At 42.6% G+C, this 18,833-nt stretch overlaps 1 protein-coding gene across 2 annotated transcripts in view; it reads right to left on the bottom strand.

Annotated features, from left to right (window-relative positions):
- MIPEP (mitochondrial intermediate peptidase) overlaps positions 1-18,833 on the bottom strand; it is a 175,907-nt gene that overhangs the window by 27,247 nt on the left and 129,827 nt on the right. For both annotated transcript variants that reach the window (XM_066236844.1, XM_066236845.1), the window contains exon 17: positions 2,104-2,225. In XM_066236844.1, coding sequence (XP_066092941.1) covers positions 2,104-2,225 — 122 coding nt within the window. The remainder of the gene's footprint in view (positions 1-2,103; positions 2,226-18,833) is intronic.

Here is an 18,833-nt window from a genome sequence, read left to right as displayed (position 1 = left end):
GCAGCAAATGTGGACAGAAGGCTGGGCCTCCTCAGGAAGCAGGGCAGCTGACAGGCCCTGCCTGGTTCCAGCCTGGGGGCTTGGCAGCCCCTCCCACCACTGTGTACTGCTCCCCCAGGAGTCAGACCCCTGCCCCAGGCAGGCTCCGGTCCTCTCGCTCAGCTGTGTGCTTCCTGGCTTCCTGATGTCAACTTCCAGCCTACTTCGTTTTCAAAAGTGGGATCAAAAAGGATCTTTTGACAGAACTTAAAAATTTTCTGGTCTAATGAGTAGTTTTACTAGCTTACTTTTACATGTCTATAAAACTATGGCAACTACATGTCTAGGCAAGAATGCATATATAAACAAGGTATAAATACTTGGAAATATATGTATTTAATAGTATGTGGTTTTCTAGTAAAGTCCTTTAAACAAGACAATATTTTGTCTATTTTATAGAAATCTCCAGTAAAGAAATATAACCCCCAAATTGATTTATTGTAGCCAATTTTGGCTTTAGATCTTTTGAAAATAATAAAATCTGAAAAGCAGACCAAATGTTTGCAAGTGCAAAGGGCTGAAGACAAAATAACACGTGGGTACCAAGCTGTAAAATATTTAAAAATTCTATTACATCAAGTTCAAGTTCAAAAGGTTTGGAACTGAATGTTGTTATTAATGGCTGAGAAAATCCAAAGCTAGGTCCGACTGTGTGAGGAGGCGAGGGCGTGTGCAGGGAGTGGGCAGAGCATGGGAGTGGGCAGGGCGTGGGCAGGGAGGGGGCCAGGAACGAGCAGACCTGGAGTACTCTCTTACTCCACTCTGTGAACTGTGAAGCTTGAACAAATAATTTATCCTCTCTGACCTCAGTTTCCTTTTATAAAACACACCGGCTTTGCCAAAGCTGCTGTGAGGTAAAATAACTGTGTGGGAGGAAAACTCTAGGGCCCTCCTGAAATTTAAGATGTCGTCCATCTTAAACCATGTGAAAACAGTCAAGATAATAGTCACCCACGAAGGCTGCCTGATATTTGGAGATGTATTTATATTTGTGTGGTGAGGAGATAAAATACTTTCAGTGACTATCAGACCAGATCATAATTAGTGGTTTGCTTTCAAAGGAAGCTCCTTCTAAGGACTTGGAAAACTAGGACTCGAATTCCCTCGCTTCCTGCTGTCAGGAGGAGGCCCAATGGAGGAGCAATGGGAGCTTTCTGTGCCTGTCTACTCAACAGGGGCTGTGATAACCTGCTCAGGCCTTGCTCCCCCACTCCCATGTCCTGCCTCTGTTGTGGAGGAAGGGGTGGGCCTCCTTGTCCTTGGCTGAAATTTACTCGTGGCCTCATTAAACCTCGCCACATCCACGGGCCAATCTGATGAGCCGTGCTCTGGGTGAGGCCAGGAGTGTACACACAGACGTGTTCCTGTAGCCCTCCCAGCAGAGTTGGAGGCTGTGGCCTCTGAACCACCAACTCTCCCACGGGAGTACCTACAAGGGCCTGGCCAGGGAAAGTCATGCTGGGCAGGTAGGTACCCACACAAGTGGCAGCAGCTGGACTAGTTCCCCCTTTTTGGACTGTCACTATCTTGTAAGGGGTAGGAAAAGTGCTTCTAAGTCAGGCACAGGGGGAAATTTCTAGAACAAACTGGATGCTAAGGTCAATCACAAAAGCTTCCAGGGGTGCTGCTCTCATATGAAGAAAGCAGCAAGTCCTTTGTTAGGCAACACAGAAGAAATGAGGTGTTCCTCACGTGGGCAAGTTCAGATGCCCATAATGACAATAAAGACAGTCAAAATAACAAAGTACTGACATCAGTGAGGGACTGAGAGCAGGAGAGGCTAGAGAACTTGACGACCCACCGGAGAAGGTGGACACAAAGCAGCCTGGCATGCTGGGTGCAGAAGCACTGAGCTCCTCCACACAGGACCCCTGCAGGCACGACGGCAGGCCACCAGCCGTACCAGAGGGGAGCAGCTGCACTCTGGGTGGGTGCAAGCTCGGGGTCAGGCTTAGTTCGGGGGGGGGGGGGGGCAAAGTCATCATAGCCTGACTTTGGATCCAGTAGGGTGGGGGTTACTGCACTTGAAGGGCACATTTGATGTCCTACCCCCATTTGATGTACCTGTTGAAAGGATCTTGTAGAAAACATTCCTTCCACACCATGGAGGCTACTGCCCTGGACATCAGGTAGGAGTAGTACTTGGCACCATAGCCCACCAGGTGGCTGAACCGCAGCTGCCAGGCCTGCCGAGAGAGAAGCACGACACCAGTTGCGTATTAGGAGTGAGAGCACAATGGGAGCACATGTGAACATCTGAATGTTTCCATTGACATTCCACCCAAGACAGCCATGTCACTCACAATATTAGTATTTTTTTTTTCACGTTTTATACATGGTTATGTGTTGGACTGTGTCCCCTCAAAATTCTTATGTTGAAGTCGCTATCACAGTTCCTTAGCACATAACTGTGTTTGGAGAAGGAGCCCCTAAGATAGTGATTACCCAAAGATGAAACTGTGGGACAGGTGTCTGAAGGGGAGAAACCGAGGGAAGGGCGTACTGAGGAAGACCCGGGGAAGGCGCGCGCCGAGGAAGACCCCGGGAAGGAAGCGCCGAGGCAGACCCGGGGAAGGGAGCACCGGGGAAGGGAGCGCCGAGGAAGACCCGGGGAAGGGGCGCGCGGAGGCAGACCCGGGAAGGGAGCGCCGAGGAAGACCCGGGGAAGGGGCGCGGGGAGGAAGACCCGGGGAAGGGAGCGCCGAGGAAGACTCAGGGAAGGGGTGCACCGAGGAAGACTCAGGGAAGGGAGCGCCGAGGAAGACTGAGGAAGGGCACACAGAGGAAGATTCAGGAAGGGGCGCACGGAGGAAGACTCAGGGAAGGGAGCGCCGAGGAAGACTGAGGAAGGGTATACAGAGGAAGATTCAGGAAGGGGCGCACCGAGGAAGACTCAGGGAAGGGAGCGCCGAGGAAGACTGAGGAAGGGCACACAGAGGAAGATTCAGGAAGGGGCGCACCGAGGAAGACTCAGGGAAGGGAGCGCCGAGGAAGACTGAGGAAGGGCACACAGAGGAAGATTCAGGAAGGGGCGCACGGAGGAAGACTCAGGGAAGGGCACACAGAGGAAGATTCAGGAAGGGGCGCACCGAGGAAGACTCAGGGAAGGGAGCACCGAGGAAGACTGAGGAAGGGCACACAGAGGAAGATTCAGGAAGGGGCGCACCGAGGAAGACCCAGGGAAGGGCACACCGAGGAAGACCAAGACTGAGGAAGGGCGCACCGAGGAAGATCGCATGAGGGCACAGCAAGGCAGAGGCTATCTGCAAGCCAAGGATAGGCTTTCGGGAAGCCAAACCTGACTCCTAGTTGTTGTGCATATATGTCACTGCTGGGATTCGTGTCTGTGACAGAAACATACAGAGGACCGCAGACGCAGTGGCAGGAGATGGAAATGGCACCAGGGGTGGACTCTCATACCTACTCCAGCCTGTCTGCAGTGCCTGGTCACCAGTAGCCGAGGAGGAGATCTGGGTCAGCACGGAGTGAATTCATTCTCTTTTAAGGACAATTATGTGCTTATTATAAGAAAGGCCATGGGAGTTTTCATGCAAGAATACTCGAATGGAAAATTCTTTTCCTCTGAATACTGTGTTTTTCTAACAGTTGAAAATATACTGCTCACATAAATTAGGGGATTTTTTATCGCTGCATATTCATTTTGAAATATCCCCTAATTTTTGTGAGCAGCGTAGATGTGTTCTGACTGGTTAGAAGGAGGGCTGCCCAACTGCAAACGCACAAGCTTCCCGTAGCACATGCATTTGTGCTGACACTGCCACGACAAAGCTAGTCATAAAAACTATCCTTGAAAGACACATTTATGATTTAAACATTTTCACTTTTCTGAAATAATCTAATCTGACACAGAATAATCTATTGTCTTCTAACATATGCTTTATCTGACATTCAAACTTTTTGAGAAATAAATTGAAGCTTGTTTTTCAACTAAGATAATCATTGCCTAATATATCTTTTAACTCACTAGAAAATAAAGTATAATCTTCACCACAAATCTATAAACTAGATAAGCAAATGCTACTGAACTTATTAAGGAACAAGCATTAACGAGACACAGTGCTGGGGCAAATTTTAGAACACATGCTAAGTCCTACATCATTATACAGCGACTTTAATGATGAAGTCACAGTGCCATTCCTTTCTAAGTGTGCCCCACATCTGTAGACGAGTGTTTGCTGGATTGGACCAAGGAGCTCTTAAAAAAAGAGGGCATGCTGGGACACTCAGACTGGTGTACATGAGGGTGTCAGGGCAGAGCTGAACAGTATCCTTATATCCACTATACCCTTTTTACAAAAAAAGATATGATTGGAAGTAAGGTGGGCACCTTGCAACTCTGTCCTTGCAGGAAAGAGCCGTGCCTCTCCCTCCTGGTCCTGCACCGTGTCGGGCCACTGTGGAGGTAGGACCCCAGTAATGGGGAACTGCAGCAGGAGGATGGTCTCTGGACTCCCGGTGGCCACAGTGCTGGAGGGCGCACTGCTGCAGTAACCAGAGCAGGATCGTTCCTACTTCACCCCAGGCACAGGTGCCGCCACCACGCAGCACCATAAGAACATAAAGACTGGGGGGGCCGAAGCCCCTGATGCTCTACAGTGGCCTTGCCTGGGCTCGGAGAGGTGCCTGCACACCCTCTTGCCAACAAGTGCCTTCGGGGCAGTGGAGGGCGTGGGAAGGTAGAGACAGGCTTTATACCCTGTTTATATGCAAGGGGTAACTGAACCAAAGGCAAATAGCCAAGAACCATCTATGGGTCAAATTCTGGTATAACAAACTTTGAATAACTAAGTATTTAGTCCAAGGGTTGGGTCTCTTAGAATTCATTTATACCCTATCTACAGTTCTGTATACTCTGTCTTATTTAAAAAAGGGATCTGTCAGCTTTTGTGTTATGCTGGCATGTTAATGGGCCACTGGTGATCTTTCTTATATAAAGCCACCAGGGTATGATCATATCTTCTGTAATAGAATATAACTGGCTGCTTTAAGGTGATACCCCACTGATACCGGTCTCCTGCTATTGATGATAGAAGCCTCTCCTAGGGCGAGAGGCTGGCAGCGCATAGTTACGGGCTCTGTCTTTGAAACTTTCTCTCCTGGTGATCTGCCAGAACAAGTTTGGCAGCCTTTGCTGCAGTGAGCTGAGTTTAATTTTGTTTAGATTCAAGCTGAATACAATTTTGTTTTGTCTTAAAAGGAGGCCTACTTCAATAGAGGTATTTAAGTTAAAAAAATTTCTAAGTTCCTTAGTTTCATCAACTCATAACTGAGCTCCCACATAAACAGAGTAATAAGAATAAGACCTTTCAGAAGTGTAGAAAGAGACATCAGGGTGTGTGCAATGCAGTTTTCTGAACGGCCACAGTGTCTGCCTTACACCAACATCCCAACCCGGACACAGATATTCTGGCCCGACACACGCCTCGCTGGGTCTTGTTCTTTAATTACAGGTTTGCGTTCAGTACTGCACCCTTTCCATACCTCAAGACATGCTCAATAAATTATACCTACCTGACACCTTTCATCAGCGGTTTGTAAGTTTATGACAGACTACAACCTGCAATTTCATTGCTGTTTGACCACAAATGGCTAAATTCCTGCTAATTCAACCTAACATTAAGTTCTTGTTGCCATTTCACTTATTCATCGGGAAAAATTAAAGATGGAATTTCATTTTAAGCCCTGAAATTATTACATCCCCTTCCTTTTAAATTGAAGTTTTCTTCTTCCTGAAGGAAACTGATCAGGTGGACAAAAGGTTCCACTTCTTAGATCTTCGATGTGTAGTGTGCTGATGTGATCTCAAAAACCAAGGAGTCAAGAACTTTTGCAATTTCTCTTTTATTCTGACTAGCAACATAAAGTCCCCAATACTAAACCTGGCACAGCTATTAGAAACTTTCCTTGAGTTGGAGAATATCGGTGATACCATATAAATGACACTCTAGTGGACCGGGCGAAGTGGCATGGTGGGACCTTAGCGGATACTCTAACTCTCCTTAGAACTCAGACAAGTTGAGGCCCCTTAATGTTCATTTGCTATAGCCCTTTCCAACCACATAATCTTCCTCCATCCAAATTGGAGACAGAACCAGGATTGGGCAGGTAGCAAGTGGCTGGTTGCTCATTACAGCTGCCCCCACGGAGGACTCCTAATCTGTGTGTAGTACCGATCCCTGTGTCTACTCTGTTTTCTTCCCACACACACATGCCTAGGAAAAATGTTAATATATAAATTAGGCATGGTAAAAAATTCACAATAACTAATAATAAAACAATAATTATAACAGTATATTATAATCAAAGTTATGTGAATGGATTTGGGGACATTGTTAAGTAAAACAGGGTTACTGAAACACAAGCACAGGGACACTTGGCAGGTTATTTGATAAGTGGCTCTAAGTGGCTAATGGGCTGGTGCTGTCTACATGCTACTCAGAGTGGCACCACTTGAAAACTTATAAATTGTTTATTTCTGTAATTTTCCATTTACTATTTTGGACTGCAGTTGGTCCCAGGTAACTGAAACTGCTGAAAGTGAAACCATAAATAAGAGGGGGGACTGCTGTGACTATTTCAGTTTTTAACCTAGAAGGGGGACTAATGTGGAGTAAGCACTCATTAACTGCATGTTAAATGTGGAACGACTCAATAATCACTTTTACTGATTATACTCCAAGTAGTACATAGTACATCCTTTCTTTATTTCTAGCTACATATATAAAAATGCATTTAGCTTAAATTTATTTTAAAGACAATCAGTGGAATATTATAAACTGCATGAGAACAGAAATGTCCCTATGGGCAAGGACACAATGATCTGTGCATGTCTACACTCTGCATAGTATCTGGAGCACAACAGGAATTCAACAGCTATCTGGTGAATGGGTTAATGGACAGAACAACAGACTGATGAAATGACAGATATATGGACACTACATAATTTTTTCACAGTGATGCTCAACGTTTCTGAAAGATAAGACTTTTGAGTGAAATAAGAAGGCTAGGAACAATATGCACATCAGAAACAAGAGATGGTTATAGTGCTAAAAACAACTTTTGGATCTCAGGTGACAATCAATAGTTTTCTAAAAAGAATTCTTCAACTACATTATTTGATAGGTGATATAGAATTCGAGGCTAGTTTTAACACCAGACCTTCAGGTCTGGACTATGTACACGGTCTGTGCAGTGCTTCCCAGAGCGTGATTCCAATCTCCTTCGAGCCTCGTAGACTCCAAGCAAAGATGGGCGCGCAGTACCATCCCAGCTCATAAAGGCCTGCTATTCAATGCATGTCTGCTGTGATTAGGATAACAAAATGACAGCAAGGTAGAAAAAAGCACATTCCTGAACTAGTCTGTGTGTACAGACCATTCTGACTTTTCACTCTCTGTTAGTATCTGGAGTAGTTCTTATGATTCCAAACCTATGGTATCCAGAAGTGTTTAACGATGAACCACAGTGGACAGTAGAAACAGATATTCTCCTCTGCCTTACATTCATATTTTCTCTCTTAATATATGTATATTTATTCCAGAAATTAACATAGACAAGTATTTCTAATTTGGTAAAAATCTCTAACCCATAAAACAACAGTGACAAACAGGAATTCTCAATTTGGAACATAAAGTGACTTTAAATGTTAACACAGCTTGAGTGGTTCTTATAATCCTCTCTTCCCGTTCACGCCTTGTAAAATCTCCTCCCTTGTCTGTGGGAGGACCAGTGCCTGGCTTCTAACCAACAGGGTATGGCGAAGGTGATGGGTGTCACTTCCATCAGTAGTTATGTTAGAGGCATGTAATTCCTGGGTGTCCAACAGAACTCACTCAGAAACCTGGTGGCCTAAGGTAGCCAGTGCCATGTTTGGAAGGCCCACCTGGCAGGGACCTGAAGGTGGCCTCTGGAAGATGGGGTGTTCTGTAGATGACACCCAACAGAGGTGGGCCCTCATTCCACAAAAGAAAAACTATGAATTCTGCCAACAAAGGTGTAAAGCAGAAAAACTCAGATGAGACCATGGCCTGGGCAACACCTTGAGTGGCATGTGGGAAGCAAGAGTATGGGATGCAGCTAAATGACCTCTGCCCCCTGACCCGCAGAACTGGGAGCTATGACAGCGTTAAGCCACTAAGCTTGCGGTCATTTGTTACACAGCAACAGAAAACTAATACCATTATCTATTTCAAACAGCAAGAGTTGTGTTCAGAAACACTATTAAGAGAAACAAATCCCTGAAAATATGAGAGGAATACCCATATTCACTAAACATATACCCAGTGACTTCATAAAAATCTTATGAGAAAGATATTTTTATAACTACTTCATAAATTTTCATCAGCAGGGAAAATAACATGTACCTCTTTATCTCTTGTGCCTAAAACAGTGTGCTCAATAAATATTCACAAAACAGTATGCTCAATATTGATAAAAAGATAATAAAGAGTAGAAAAATTAGAATCAAATTACTATATTACAATTAGATAAACAATTGCCATCTGTAAAGTTCAAATTCTTTCCATATTTAACTAGCTTCAATAATCACTAAAATTATAAAGATATCACCAAATTCATAACAAATCACTGATTAATTTGCTGACTATACACAAACATCTGATTTTTGAGATGACAAAACAAAAGTAAAATAGAATTGTTACTAACTTTTATTAACTTCTCATTGAATTAGACCAAGGTACATTGGTAATACTGAAGAATGCATGGCTCTAGTCATATTATTTCACCCTTGATACTTATGAAATTTGCTGTCTGCCCAATAACGTCTTCATTTAACTGGCTTTTGCCTATTAACCCTTACCTAAATAACTTTAAATGATTGTTGGATAAACAAATGTTTTTAAGTTTGCTCGCTTGTATTGGGGCAGTGCTGTGTGTGTGTGTGTGTGTGTGGTGTGTCTGTGGAAGGCTGAGGTGCTTGCCCTCAGGGCAGCATACTGCAAACTGCAGACTGCCCGCTGCCATGGGGAGGGGTGACTGTTTGCTAGAGAAGGGGTGTTCCCCCCCCCAGCCTGTTTTGTTGGAAGGGAGAGAGAGAGAGTCTGGAGGTTCAGTCTGGAAAATGAGTCCAGGTGTGAGTCCAGAGAGTCTCAGGACTTTGGGGAGCCCTGAGTGAGAGGGAAGCAGTCTTCCCTGTTTGCTCACCTGTCGTTAATAAACAAACTGGCCCACCATCCTTCAGTTCCACAATTCCTTTACCTTTTGCCGAATCCAACGAGAACCTGCATGGCCATGGCGGGGGCCACTGGCCTTACAATGATATTCATACAACTTCATTGGTTTAAATAACTTCTACTTTCTTTTTTTTTATTTATGATTTTAATTTGTGTTTACACAGATTCAAGTGTCCCACCGAATATATCTCCCCCCCATCCCCTTATTCCCCTCGGCCCCTCCCATACCCCCTCCCCCAAAGCCTTCCCCCCTTCCCTCCAGGATTTGTTGTCCTGTTCTCTATAATGCTGTTATGTGTATATAAATTCACTAACCTCTTTCCCTTCTCTGATCCCATCTTCTCTTCTACTTTCCCTCTGACTGCTTTCCCTCTGGTCCCTTTGATCCCACCTCTGCCTCTATTCTGTTCTTCAGTTCATATTGTTCATTGGGTTCCTCAAATGAGTGAGGTCATATGCTATTTTTCTTTCTCTGCCTGGCTTATTTCACTTAGCATGACAGTTTCTAGGTCTATCCATGTTGTCGTGAAAGGTAGATTTCCTTCTCCCTCATGGCCGCGTAGTATTCCATTGTGTATATGTACCACTGCTTTTTAATCCACTCGTCCTCTGATAGACACTTGGGCTCTTTCAGATCCTGGCTATTGTAAACAATGCTGCAATAAACAAGAGGGTGCATATCTTCTTTGGAATCAGTGATTTGGTGTTCTTAGGATATATTTCTAGAAGTGGGATTGCTGGGTCAAAGGGCAGATCCATTTTTAATTTTTTGAGGAATCTCCATACTGTTTTCCACAGTGGCTGCACCAGTCTGCATTCCCACCAGCAATGCAGGAGGGTTCCCTTTTTTCCACACCCTCGTCAGCACTTATTCTGTGTTGTTTTGTTGATGAGCGTCATTCTGACAGATGTAAGGTGATATCTCATTGTGGTTTTAATTTGCATTTCTCAAATGATTAATGATGTTGAACATTTTTTCATATGCTTACTGGCCATCTGTATATCCTCTTTGGAGAAGTGTCTCTTCATTTCTTTTGCCCATTATTTGATTGGATTATCTTCCTGGTGTACAGTTTTACAAGTTCTTCATCAATTTTGCTTATTAACCCCTTATCTGACGTATTGGTGAATATGTTCTTTCATTGTATGGGCTGTCTTTTTATTTTGTTCATGGTCTTTTGCTGTGCAAAAAAATTTTAGTTTGATATAGTCCCATTTGTTCATCCTGTCCTTTATTTAACTTTCCCGTGGAGATAAATCAGCAAAAATATTGCTACGAGAGATATTGGAGAGTTTACGGCCTATGCTTTCTTCCAAGATGTTTACGGTTTCACAACTTATTTACATTTAAGTATTTAATCCATTTTGAGTTTACTTTTGTGAATGGTGTAAGTTGGTGATCCAGTTTCATTTTTTTGCAAGTACCTGTCCAATTTTCCCAACACCATTTGTTAAAGAGACTGTCTTTACTCCATTGTATGCTCTTACCTCTTTTGTCAAATATCAATTGTCCATATAGGTGTGGGTCTATTTCTGGGTTCTCTGTTCTGTTCCATTGATCTATATGCCTGTTCTTACGCCAGTACCAAGCTGTTTTGAGTACAATGGCCTTGTAGTATAACTTGATATCAGGAAGTGTGATACCTTCCACTTTATTCTTCTTTTTCAAGATTGCTGAGGCTATTTGTGTTCTTTTTTGGTTTCATATAAATTTTTGGAATATTTGTTTTATATCTTTGAAGTATGTCATTGGTGTTTTAATAGGAACTGCATTGAATTTATAGATTGCTTTGGGTAATATAGACATTTTAATGATGTTTATTTTCCCTATCCATGAACATGGTATATGCTTCCACTTGTTTATATCTTCCTTGATTTCCTTTATCAATGTTTTATAATTTTCCAAGTAAAAGTCTTTAACCTCTTTGGTTAAATTTACTCTTACGTACTTTATTTTTTTGTTGCAATAGTAAAGGGGATTGTTTTCTTAATTTCTCTTTCAGACAGTTCATTGTTGGTGTATAAAAATTCCACTGATTTCTGAATATTGATTTTATATCCTGCCACCTTGCTGAATTCATTTATCAGGTTCAGTAGTTTTTTGACTGAGACTTTAGGGTTTTCTATGTACAGTATTATATCATCAGCAAATAATGATAGTTTTACTTCTTTTCCAATTTGGATGCTTTTTATTTCTTCTTTTTGTCTGATTGCTGTGGCTAGAATTTCTAGAACTACATCGAATAAGAGTGGTGAAAGGGGGCACCTCTGCCTTGTTCCTGACCTTAAGGGGATTTCTTTTCATTTTTGCCCATCGATTATGATGTTGGCTTTGGGTATGTCATAAATGGCCGTTATCATATTGAGGTATGATATCTGTTTCCTGACTTTGCTGAGAGTTTTGATCATAAATGCAAGCTGGATTTTATCAAATACTTTTTCTGCATCTACTGATATTATCATGTGATTTTTATCCTTTCTTTTATTTATGTCTTGAATCACATTGATTGATTTGTGGATATTGTACCAGCCTTGTCACCTAGAATAAATCCAACCTGATCATGATGTATGATTTTTTTCATGTATTGCTGGATCCAGTTTGCTAATATTTTGTTGAGAATTTTAGCATTTAATTTCATTAGGGATATTCGTCTATAGTTTTCTTTCTTTGTAGTTTCTTTGCCTGGTTTTGGAATCAGTATTATGCTTGCCTCATAAAATGAGTTTGGAAGTCCTCCTTTCTCTTGAATTTTTTTAAATAGCTTGAGAATGATAGGAGTTAGTACTTCTTTGAATATTTGGTAAAATTCACCTGTGAAGCCATCTGGCCAGGACTTTTGTTTGTTGGGAGTTTTTTGATAACTGTTTCAATGTCATTTGATGAAATCAGTCTGTTTAGGTTTTCTGATTCTTCTATATTGATTTTTGAAAGATTATATCTTTCTGGGAATTTGTCCATTTTGCCTAGGTTGTCTAATTTATGACATACAGTTCTTCATAGTATTTTCTTATAGTCCTTTGTATTTCTGTTGTGTCATTTGTTACTTCTCCTCTCTAATTTTCTAATTTTATTTATTTGAGTCTCTCTCTTTTTTTTCCTGGTGAGTCTGGTTAAAGGTTCATTTATCTTGTTTACCTTTTCAAAGAACCAGCTCTTGGTTTCATTGATCCTCTGTATTGTTTTTTTAGCCTCTATGTCATTTATTTCTGCTCTGATCTTTATTATTTCCTCCCTTCTACTACTTCTGAATTTTACTTGCTGTTCTTTTTCTAGTTCTTTAGAGCAGGCTTAAATTTTTTATTTGAGTTTTTTCTAGCTTCTTAATGTAGTAGTGCTATGAATTTCCCTCTCAGGACTGCTTTTGCTGTGTCCCATAAATTTTGAGTTGTTGTATGTTTTCATTTGTTTCAAGGAAACTTTTGATTTCTTCCTTGATCTCATTGTTAACCTGTTTGCTATTTAATAATATGCTATTTAGTTTCCAAGTGGTTGAGTGTTTTTCAGTTTTTCTATTGTAGTTGATTTCTAGTTTCATGCCACTGTGATCCGAGAAGTTGCTTGATCTTCTTAAATTTGTTGAGACTCGCTTTGTATCCTAGCATGTGGGCTATCCTAGAGAATGTACCATGAGCACTTGAAAAGAATGTATATTCTGCTGCTTTAGGGTGAAAGGTTCTGAAGATATCTATATATTAAATCCAGTTGATCTACTGTGTCCTGTAAGTCTGCTATTTCTTTGCTAATTTTCTTTCTTGAGGATGAATCCAATTATGTTAGCGGGGTATTAAAATCTCCTACTATTATAGTATTGCTTTTGATCTCGTCCCTTATGTCCATTAAAATCTGCTTTATATATTTAGGTGCTCCTAATATTAGGTGCATACATATTTATAATGGTTATATCTTCCTGTTGGATTGCTCCCTTTATCATTATGTAGTGACCTTGTTTATCCCTTCCTATAGCCTTTGTTTTAAAGTCTAATTTTGTCTGATATAAGTATTGCTACCCCAGGTTTTTTTTTCATTACCATTTGCATGAAATATTTTTTCCACCCCTTTACTTTCAGTCTATGTGCATCTTTTGTTTTGAGGTGTCTCTTGTAGACAGCCTATGTAGGGTCCTGTTTTCTTATTCACACAGCTACCCTATGTCTTTTGCTTGAAGCATTTAATCCATTTACATTTAAGGTTATTACTGATATGTAGTTGTTTACTGCTATTTTATTCTTTAAATCTACATTCCTCTTTTACTAAATTCCCCCCCCCCCTTTGTTCTGTTTACAGCAAGCCCCTTAACATTTCTTGTAGCATTGGTTTGGTTGTAATGAATTCCTTGAGTTTTTTTTTTTTTGTCTGAGAAGCTTTTTATTTCTCCTTCAATTTTAAATGATAGCCATGCTGGATAGAGAAGTCTTGGTTGTAGGCTCTTGTTTTGCATTACTTTGAATATTTCTTGCCATTCCCTTTTGGCTTCTAATGTTTTTGTTGAGAAGTCAGATGTCATCCTTATGGGGGCTACTTTGTAGGTAATAGACTGCTTTTCTCTTACAGCTTTTAGTATTCTTTATCTCTTAATTTTTGTAAATAAATTTTGTATTTTAATTATTCTTTATCTCTTAATTTTGATGTGTCTTGGTGTTGGCCTTTTGGGGTTCATCCTTAATGAAACTCTCTGTGTTTCTTGAACTTGTGTGACTTTTTCCTTCATCAATTTAAGAAGTAGTCAGCTATGATTTCTTCAATCAGATTCTCTATCCCTTGTTCTTTCTCTTCTCCTTCAGGAACCCCTATGATGCGGATGTTATTTTTCTTCATGTTGTCACAGAGCTCTCTTAGAGTTTCCTCAGACTATTTGAGCCTCTTTTCTTTTTGCTGCTCTGCTTCCATGACTTCATTTATCTTGTCCTCTAAATCACTGATTCAATCCTCAGCTTCATTCATCCTGCTTTTAATTCTTTCCAGTGTGGTCTTCATTTCTGATATTGTATTTGTCATTTTTAACTGATTTTTTTTTTTATTATTTCAATGTCCTTTTTTATACTTGCTATCTCTTTATTTAGGTGCTCATTATGTCCATCCATTGTTGCTCTAAGATCTTTGAGCATCCTAACAATCATTATTTTAAACTCTGCATCTGGTAATTTGGTTATTTTCGTCTTATTCAAATCTTTTTCTGGGGATTTCTCTGGATTCATTTAGACTGCATTTCTCTGCCTTCCCATTTTGTCTGTGTATAAGAAGGGTGTGGCCACAGGAGTCTGATGGTGTGGCCTGTGTTTTTCCCTAGGTGTGGTCTGTCTGCAGGCCCGCCACCCCCTCTGCCACTGCCTCGGGTGTTTGGGTATGGGCATTGTGGGTGCCAGTATGGTGCAGCAGTCGCTGCGGTTTCCGCCTTGCCTCTGTGGGCAGGACTGTGTTCACGTGCCTGGCTGCAAGCCTTGGCCAGCTGGCTGGCTGGCCTTCACACCTCCCCTGAGGGTGGGACTTCTCTCATGTGCCTGGGCTGCTAGCCCTGGCCAGCACTGGCCTTTGCTCCACCCTGCAGGTGGGACTGCATTCACATGTTTGGGCTGCAAGCCTTGGCCCTGCGGGCAGGCCTGCACTCCTGTGCTCAGCCGCAGGTCTCAGCTGGTTCCTGTGTTTCGATTTGCGCCTGCAAACAGTACTGCAGACAGGACTGCTCTCGCTCGCCGGGCCGGCAGGCGCGGGTCGGACCACTTTTGTGCACCCCTTCTGCTGCTACGGCTGCCCTCCGCATCTGCCCGACCGTGCGGGTCTGTGCTCAAGTCGAGCCTCAGTGGCAGCCAGCCCTGGCTTTCATCCCCAATGACAGGACAGCGCTTTAGCGTCCTGCTGCCGCCCACCCTCCTGCTAGCACTCAACAGTGTGGGTGGGGGCGCTGTAGCTCAGACTTCGACACTCAATACTGTATTCCTGATGGCTCCCTGCTTCTAAGTGTCTCTGCTCTGAGTGCCGTGGAAAAGCTTGTTTGGATGGTGTCCTGCTTCCCTTTGCTGGTATTGCTGGTTCTAGGGAAAATATTCACTTTATATTTGGGGAGTGACTCAGCCCAGGGGTCAGGGTGGGCTGTCCCTCAAAGTGTTTCTCCCTGTGCCTCCTAGATTACACTCTCTTCCTGCTACTCTGGTCCTCTCATCTCTCCCCATCCCCCGGAGCCTCGGGTGAGTGGTTGTGAAAGAGGTTTTCTACCCCGTCCCTTTAAGAAGAATCCTGGGTCTGAGAAATCTGTTTCTTTCCTGCAAACAGTATCCTGACTTGTTTTGCAGCTAAATACTGTCTGTATGCCTCTTCTAGGCTCTGGGGCTGCAGGCTGGGGCTTCATTCCTAGAGTCCAGGACCCTCCCCTCTCTGCTAAACTCACTTCCTGCCGCGTGAGTCCCTCCAAGCTCTTGTTCACTCCCGGGAGCTGGGCAGCCCTCTCCACGTTTCCACTTTTCCTACCAGTCTCAGTGTGGCTTCTTCAGTGTTCCTTGGTTAAAGAGTCCTCTTAGTTTAGTCCAAAGTTGGTTTTTCCAGATGATGGTTCTTAAAATTAAGTTGTAGTCCACTTTGGTTCTGGGAGGTGGAAGTTGGTACGTCTGCCTGCTCCATCGCCATCTTGGTGCCCCAAATAACTGCTACTCTCAAACTTACTTTCTAATTTATATGGCACCAACTCTCTCCATGTCATTATATTATATACATTATACATTATATATTATATATACATTATATTAACTTTCATTTATGTAGTCTAGGATGTATAAAAGTTATACATGTGCAACTAGAAGATATGTCTTATTAAGGGGTTATGCTCCTGGTAAGGTAAAATTGAGTTAATAAAGATGGTACAAAACACCTCCACCTCCAGGGATATATAATAACTGCCTCCCCTGCCCTCTGTGTAATATTGTGAAGGCATTCCAGAAATTTATTAAGAAATGGACTATTCTGAAGTGTAGCCCAGGGCATCTGATAGTATGTCATCTGTTGGTCGTGTTACTACCTGTATTTTGTACAAAGTAACTGACATATAAAATACGTGACTGATCCACTGAAATTACTACGGCTGCCTGCTTTCTGTCAACATGTCATCAATCCTCCCTGATTATCTTGTCTGTAGAATTTCCAAAATTCCTGATGCAACAGCTTTTAGCAATTCCTTACAGAAAAGAAACTGCTCTAGTTATGGTTGAAACACATGGAAAACCTGGGTAATGCCAAGCAGTACATATTTCCACAATTCAAACAAAGTGTTAGATAAACACAATACCATTAGTTACAATTTGTGGTGACTATAAAAATGTAGCACTTAAGTATTAGTATAACTCTTTATATAAAGATAGTACCCACTTGCATTACTTTGCAATGTTATAATAACAAGGGCTACAGGTTGGCCTTCTTATTCTCACATCTCCTACATTTGAAAGCTGAAGGTGTAATCTTCAAAAGGATGAGTGATGACTTGTTAAAAGGCTTAACTGAACTGATGGGATTTATTTCCTTCTATATCTGTGGGTGACTAAATTAAATCTTATTCCACAGAACAGGAGCCAGTATACTCTTTTGAGGTAAGCTGATCCTTAACTTGTAAGGCAATTCAATCTGCTCCTTTATGGAGAGGAGTAGAGCCCATCAAGTGTGATTTATCACACCCTTCCCTGCTCCAAGGCACTATGTCATCATTCACCCTTAAAAAAAAAGATAAAATTAAAACACCACACAATTCACCATTTTAAAGTGTACAGTTCAGTGACTTAGTATACTTACAAAATTGTGCAATCATCACCACAATCTAATTCCAGAATATTTTCATCACCCCAAGAGAAATCTGTGACCCACCAGTGGTCAGTCTGCATTCCCTACCTTCCCCCAACCCCTGACAGCCACTAGTCTACTTTCTGTCTCCACAGATTTGCCTATTCTGGACATTTCATATAAGTGGAATCATACGATAGGTGACCTTTCCTGCTCAACTTCTTTCACTTCTATAAGGGTCACTCATGTTGTAGCATGAGTCAGTACTAAATTTCTTCTTATGGCCTGACTAGCTGGTGGTGCAGTGGATAGAGCATCAGTCTGGGTCACACAGAAGACCCAGGTTCAAAACCCCGAGGTTGCCAGCTTAAGTTTGGGCTCATCTGTTTTGAGCAAAGCTCACCAGCTTGGGCCCAAGGTCACTGGCTTGAACAAGGGGTCACTTGCTCTGCTGTAGCCTTGGTCAAGGCACATATGAGGAAGCAATCAATGAACAACTAAGGTGCCACAACAAAGAATTGATGATTCTCATCTCTCGCCTTTCCTGTCTGTCCGTCTGTCCCTATTTGTCCCTCTCTCTGTCTCTCTCCCTGTCACATACATACATACAAAAAAAAAAAAAATTCCATTGATGGATACTGCCAAACTGTTTTCCTAAGCTGTATAACCATTTTCCATTCCCACCAGAACCGTATGAGGGCTCCAGTGTCTCCTCATCCATGCCAACACTTGTTCATTTTTGTTATATCCATCCCAGTGAGAGTAACATGGTATCTCATTGTGGTATTGATTTGCATTTCCCCTAAAAACTAATGATGCTGAGCATCTTTTCCTGTGCTTTCAGAAGATAGGGGATATTTTATCCCCTAATTTTTGTGAGCAGTATATTTGTGTATCTTCAAAGAAATGTCTACTCAAACTCTTCACCCCTTTTTAATTTAGGTTATTTGTGTTACTATAGTTGCATTGAAGGAGTTCTTTATGTATTCTGGAAAATAAACCCTCATCAGGTATCTGTTCTTCTATTTTGGGAGTTATTTCACTTTCCTGACAGTGCTCTTTGAGAGGTTTATACTTTGGTGGAGTCATATTTCTGATTCTTCACGATCCTTTGAACCTTGCATAGGTGTCTAAGCATTTAAAGAAGCAGTCACTTCTTCTAGACTTTATGGAAGACTTTGTTGGTAAGAGAGGACTTTCATTTGCAGGTGGGGGCATATTTGAGTGTACTGTGATCCCAAGTTCAGAGGCGTGTGGCGACACCCAGCCTGGGCAGGGGTGGAGAGAGCGTGATGTCTCTTGAGCTCAGGCTGTTGGGTTCCACAGCACTGACAACAGCATGGTCCTCCACAAGCACTGTGGGGGTCCCTCAGTGTGCCTTCAAGTCCAGCAGCTAGTGACCAGGTGGCAGTGGCTGGAGCCAGTGGTGTGTACACATGCCTATGCAGTGGCTGGATGTAGAAACACGCAGTGGTGGGAGGAAGGGCAGGCAGCAAGGGAGGGCCAACTATGGATTTACTGGCAACATCTGGGGGGCCCTGGCTGTGGGCATGGTGTACCATTTGCTACAGTTGCTGCCATGGCCCATACATGTGCACTGTAGTGGAGACTGGTGATGGAGTCAGGCCAGGGTACACCACTGGGGAGGCCAGCTGCAGGTGAGCTTGGTGGTGCAGGTCAGTGACAAAAACATGGCCTGATCTGGGCCCACAAATGGCTGCAGGGGCCTGGCTATTGGTGTGTTCTCCTATGTTCACAGTCTCCACCTGGACGTGGCTCACAAGTGGAGGCCAGCAATAAGTGTCAGGCTGGTGGTGTGGTGT

Source organism: Saccopteryx bilineata, chromosome 6, assembly GCF_036850765.1.
Source record: "Saccopteryx bilineata isolate mSacBil1 chromosome 6, mSacBil1_pri_phased_curated, whole genome shotgun sequence".
NCBI classification, from domain to species: domain Eukaryota; kingdom Metazoa; phylum Chordata; class Mammalia; order Chiroptera; family Emballonuridae; genus Saccopteryx; species Saccopteryx bilineata.
Note: the sequence above shows the minus strand (reverse complement) of the source record. Positions and strands in the feature narration are given on the sequence as shown.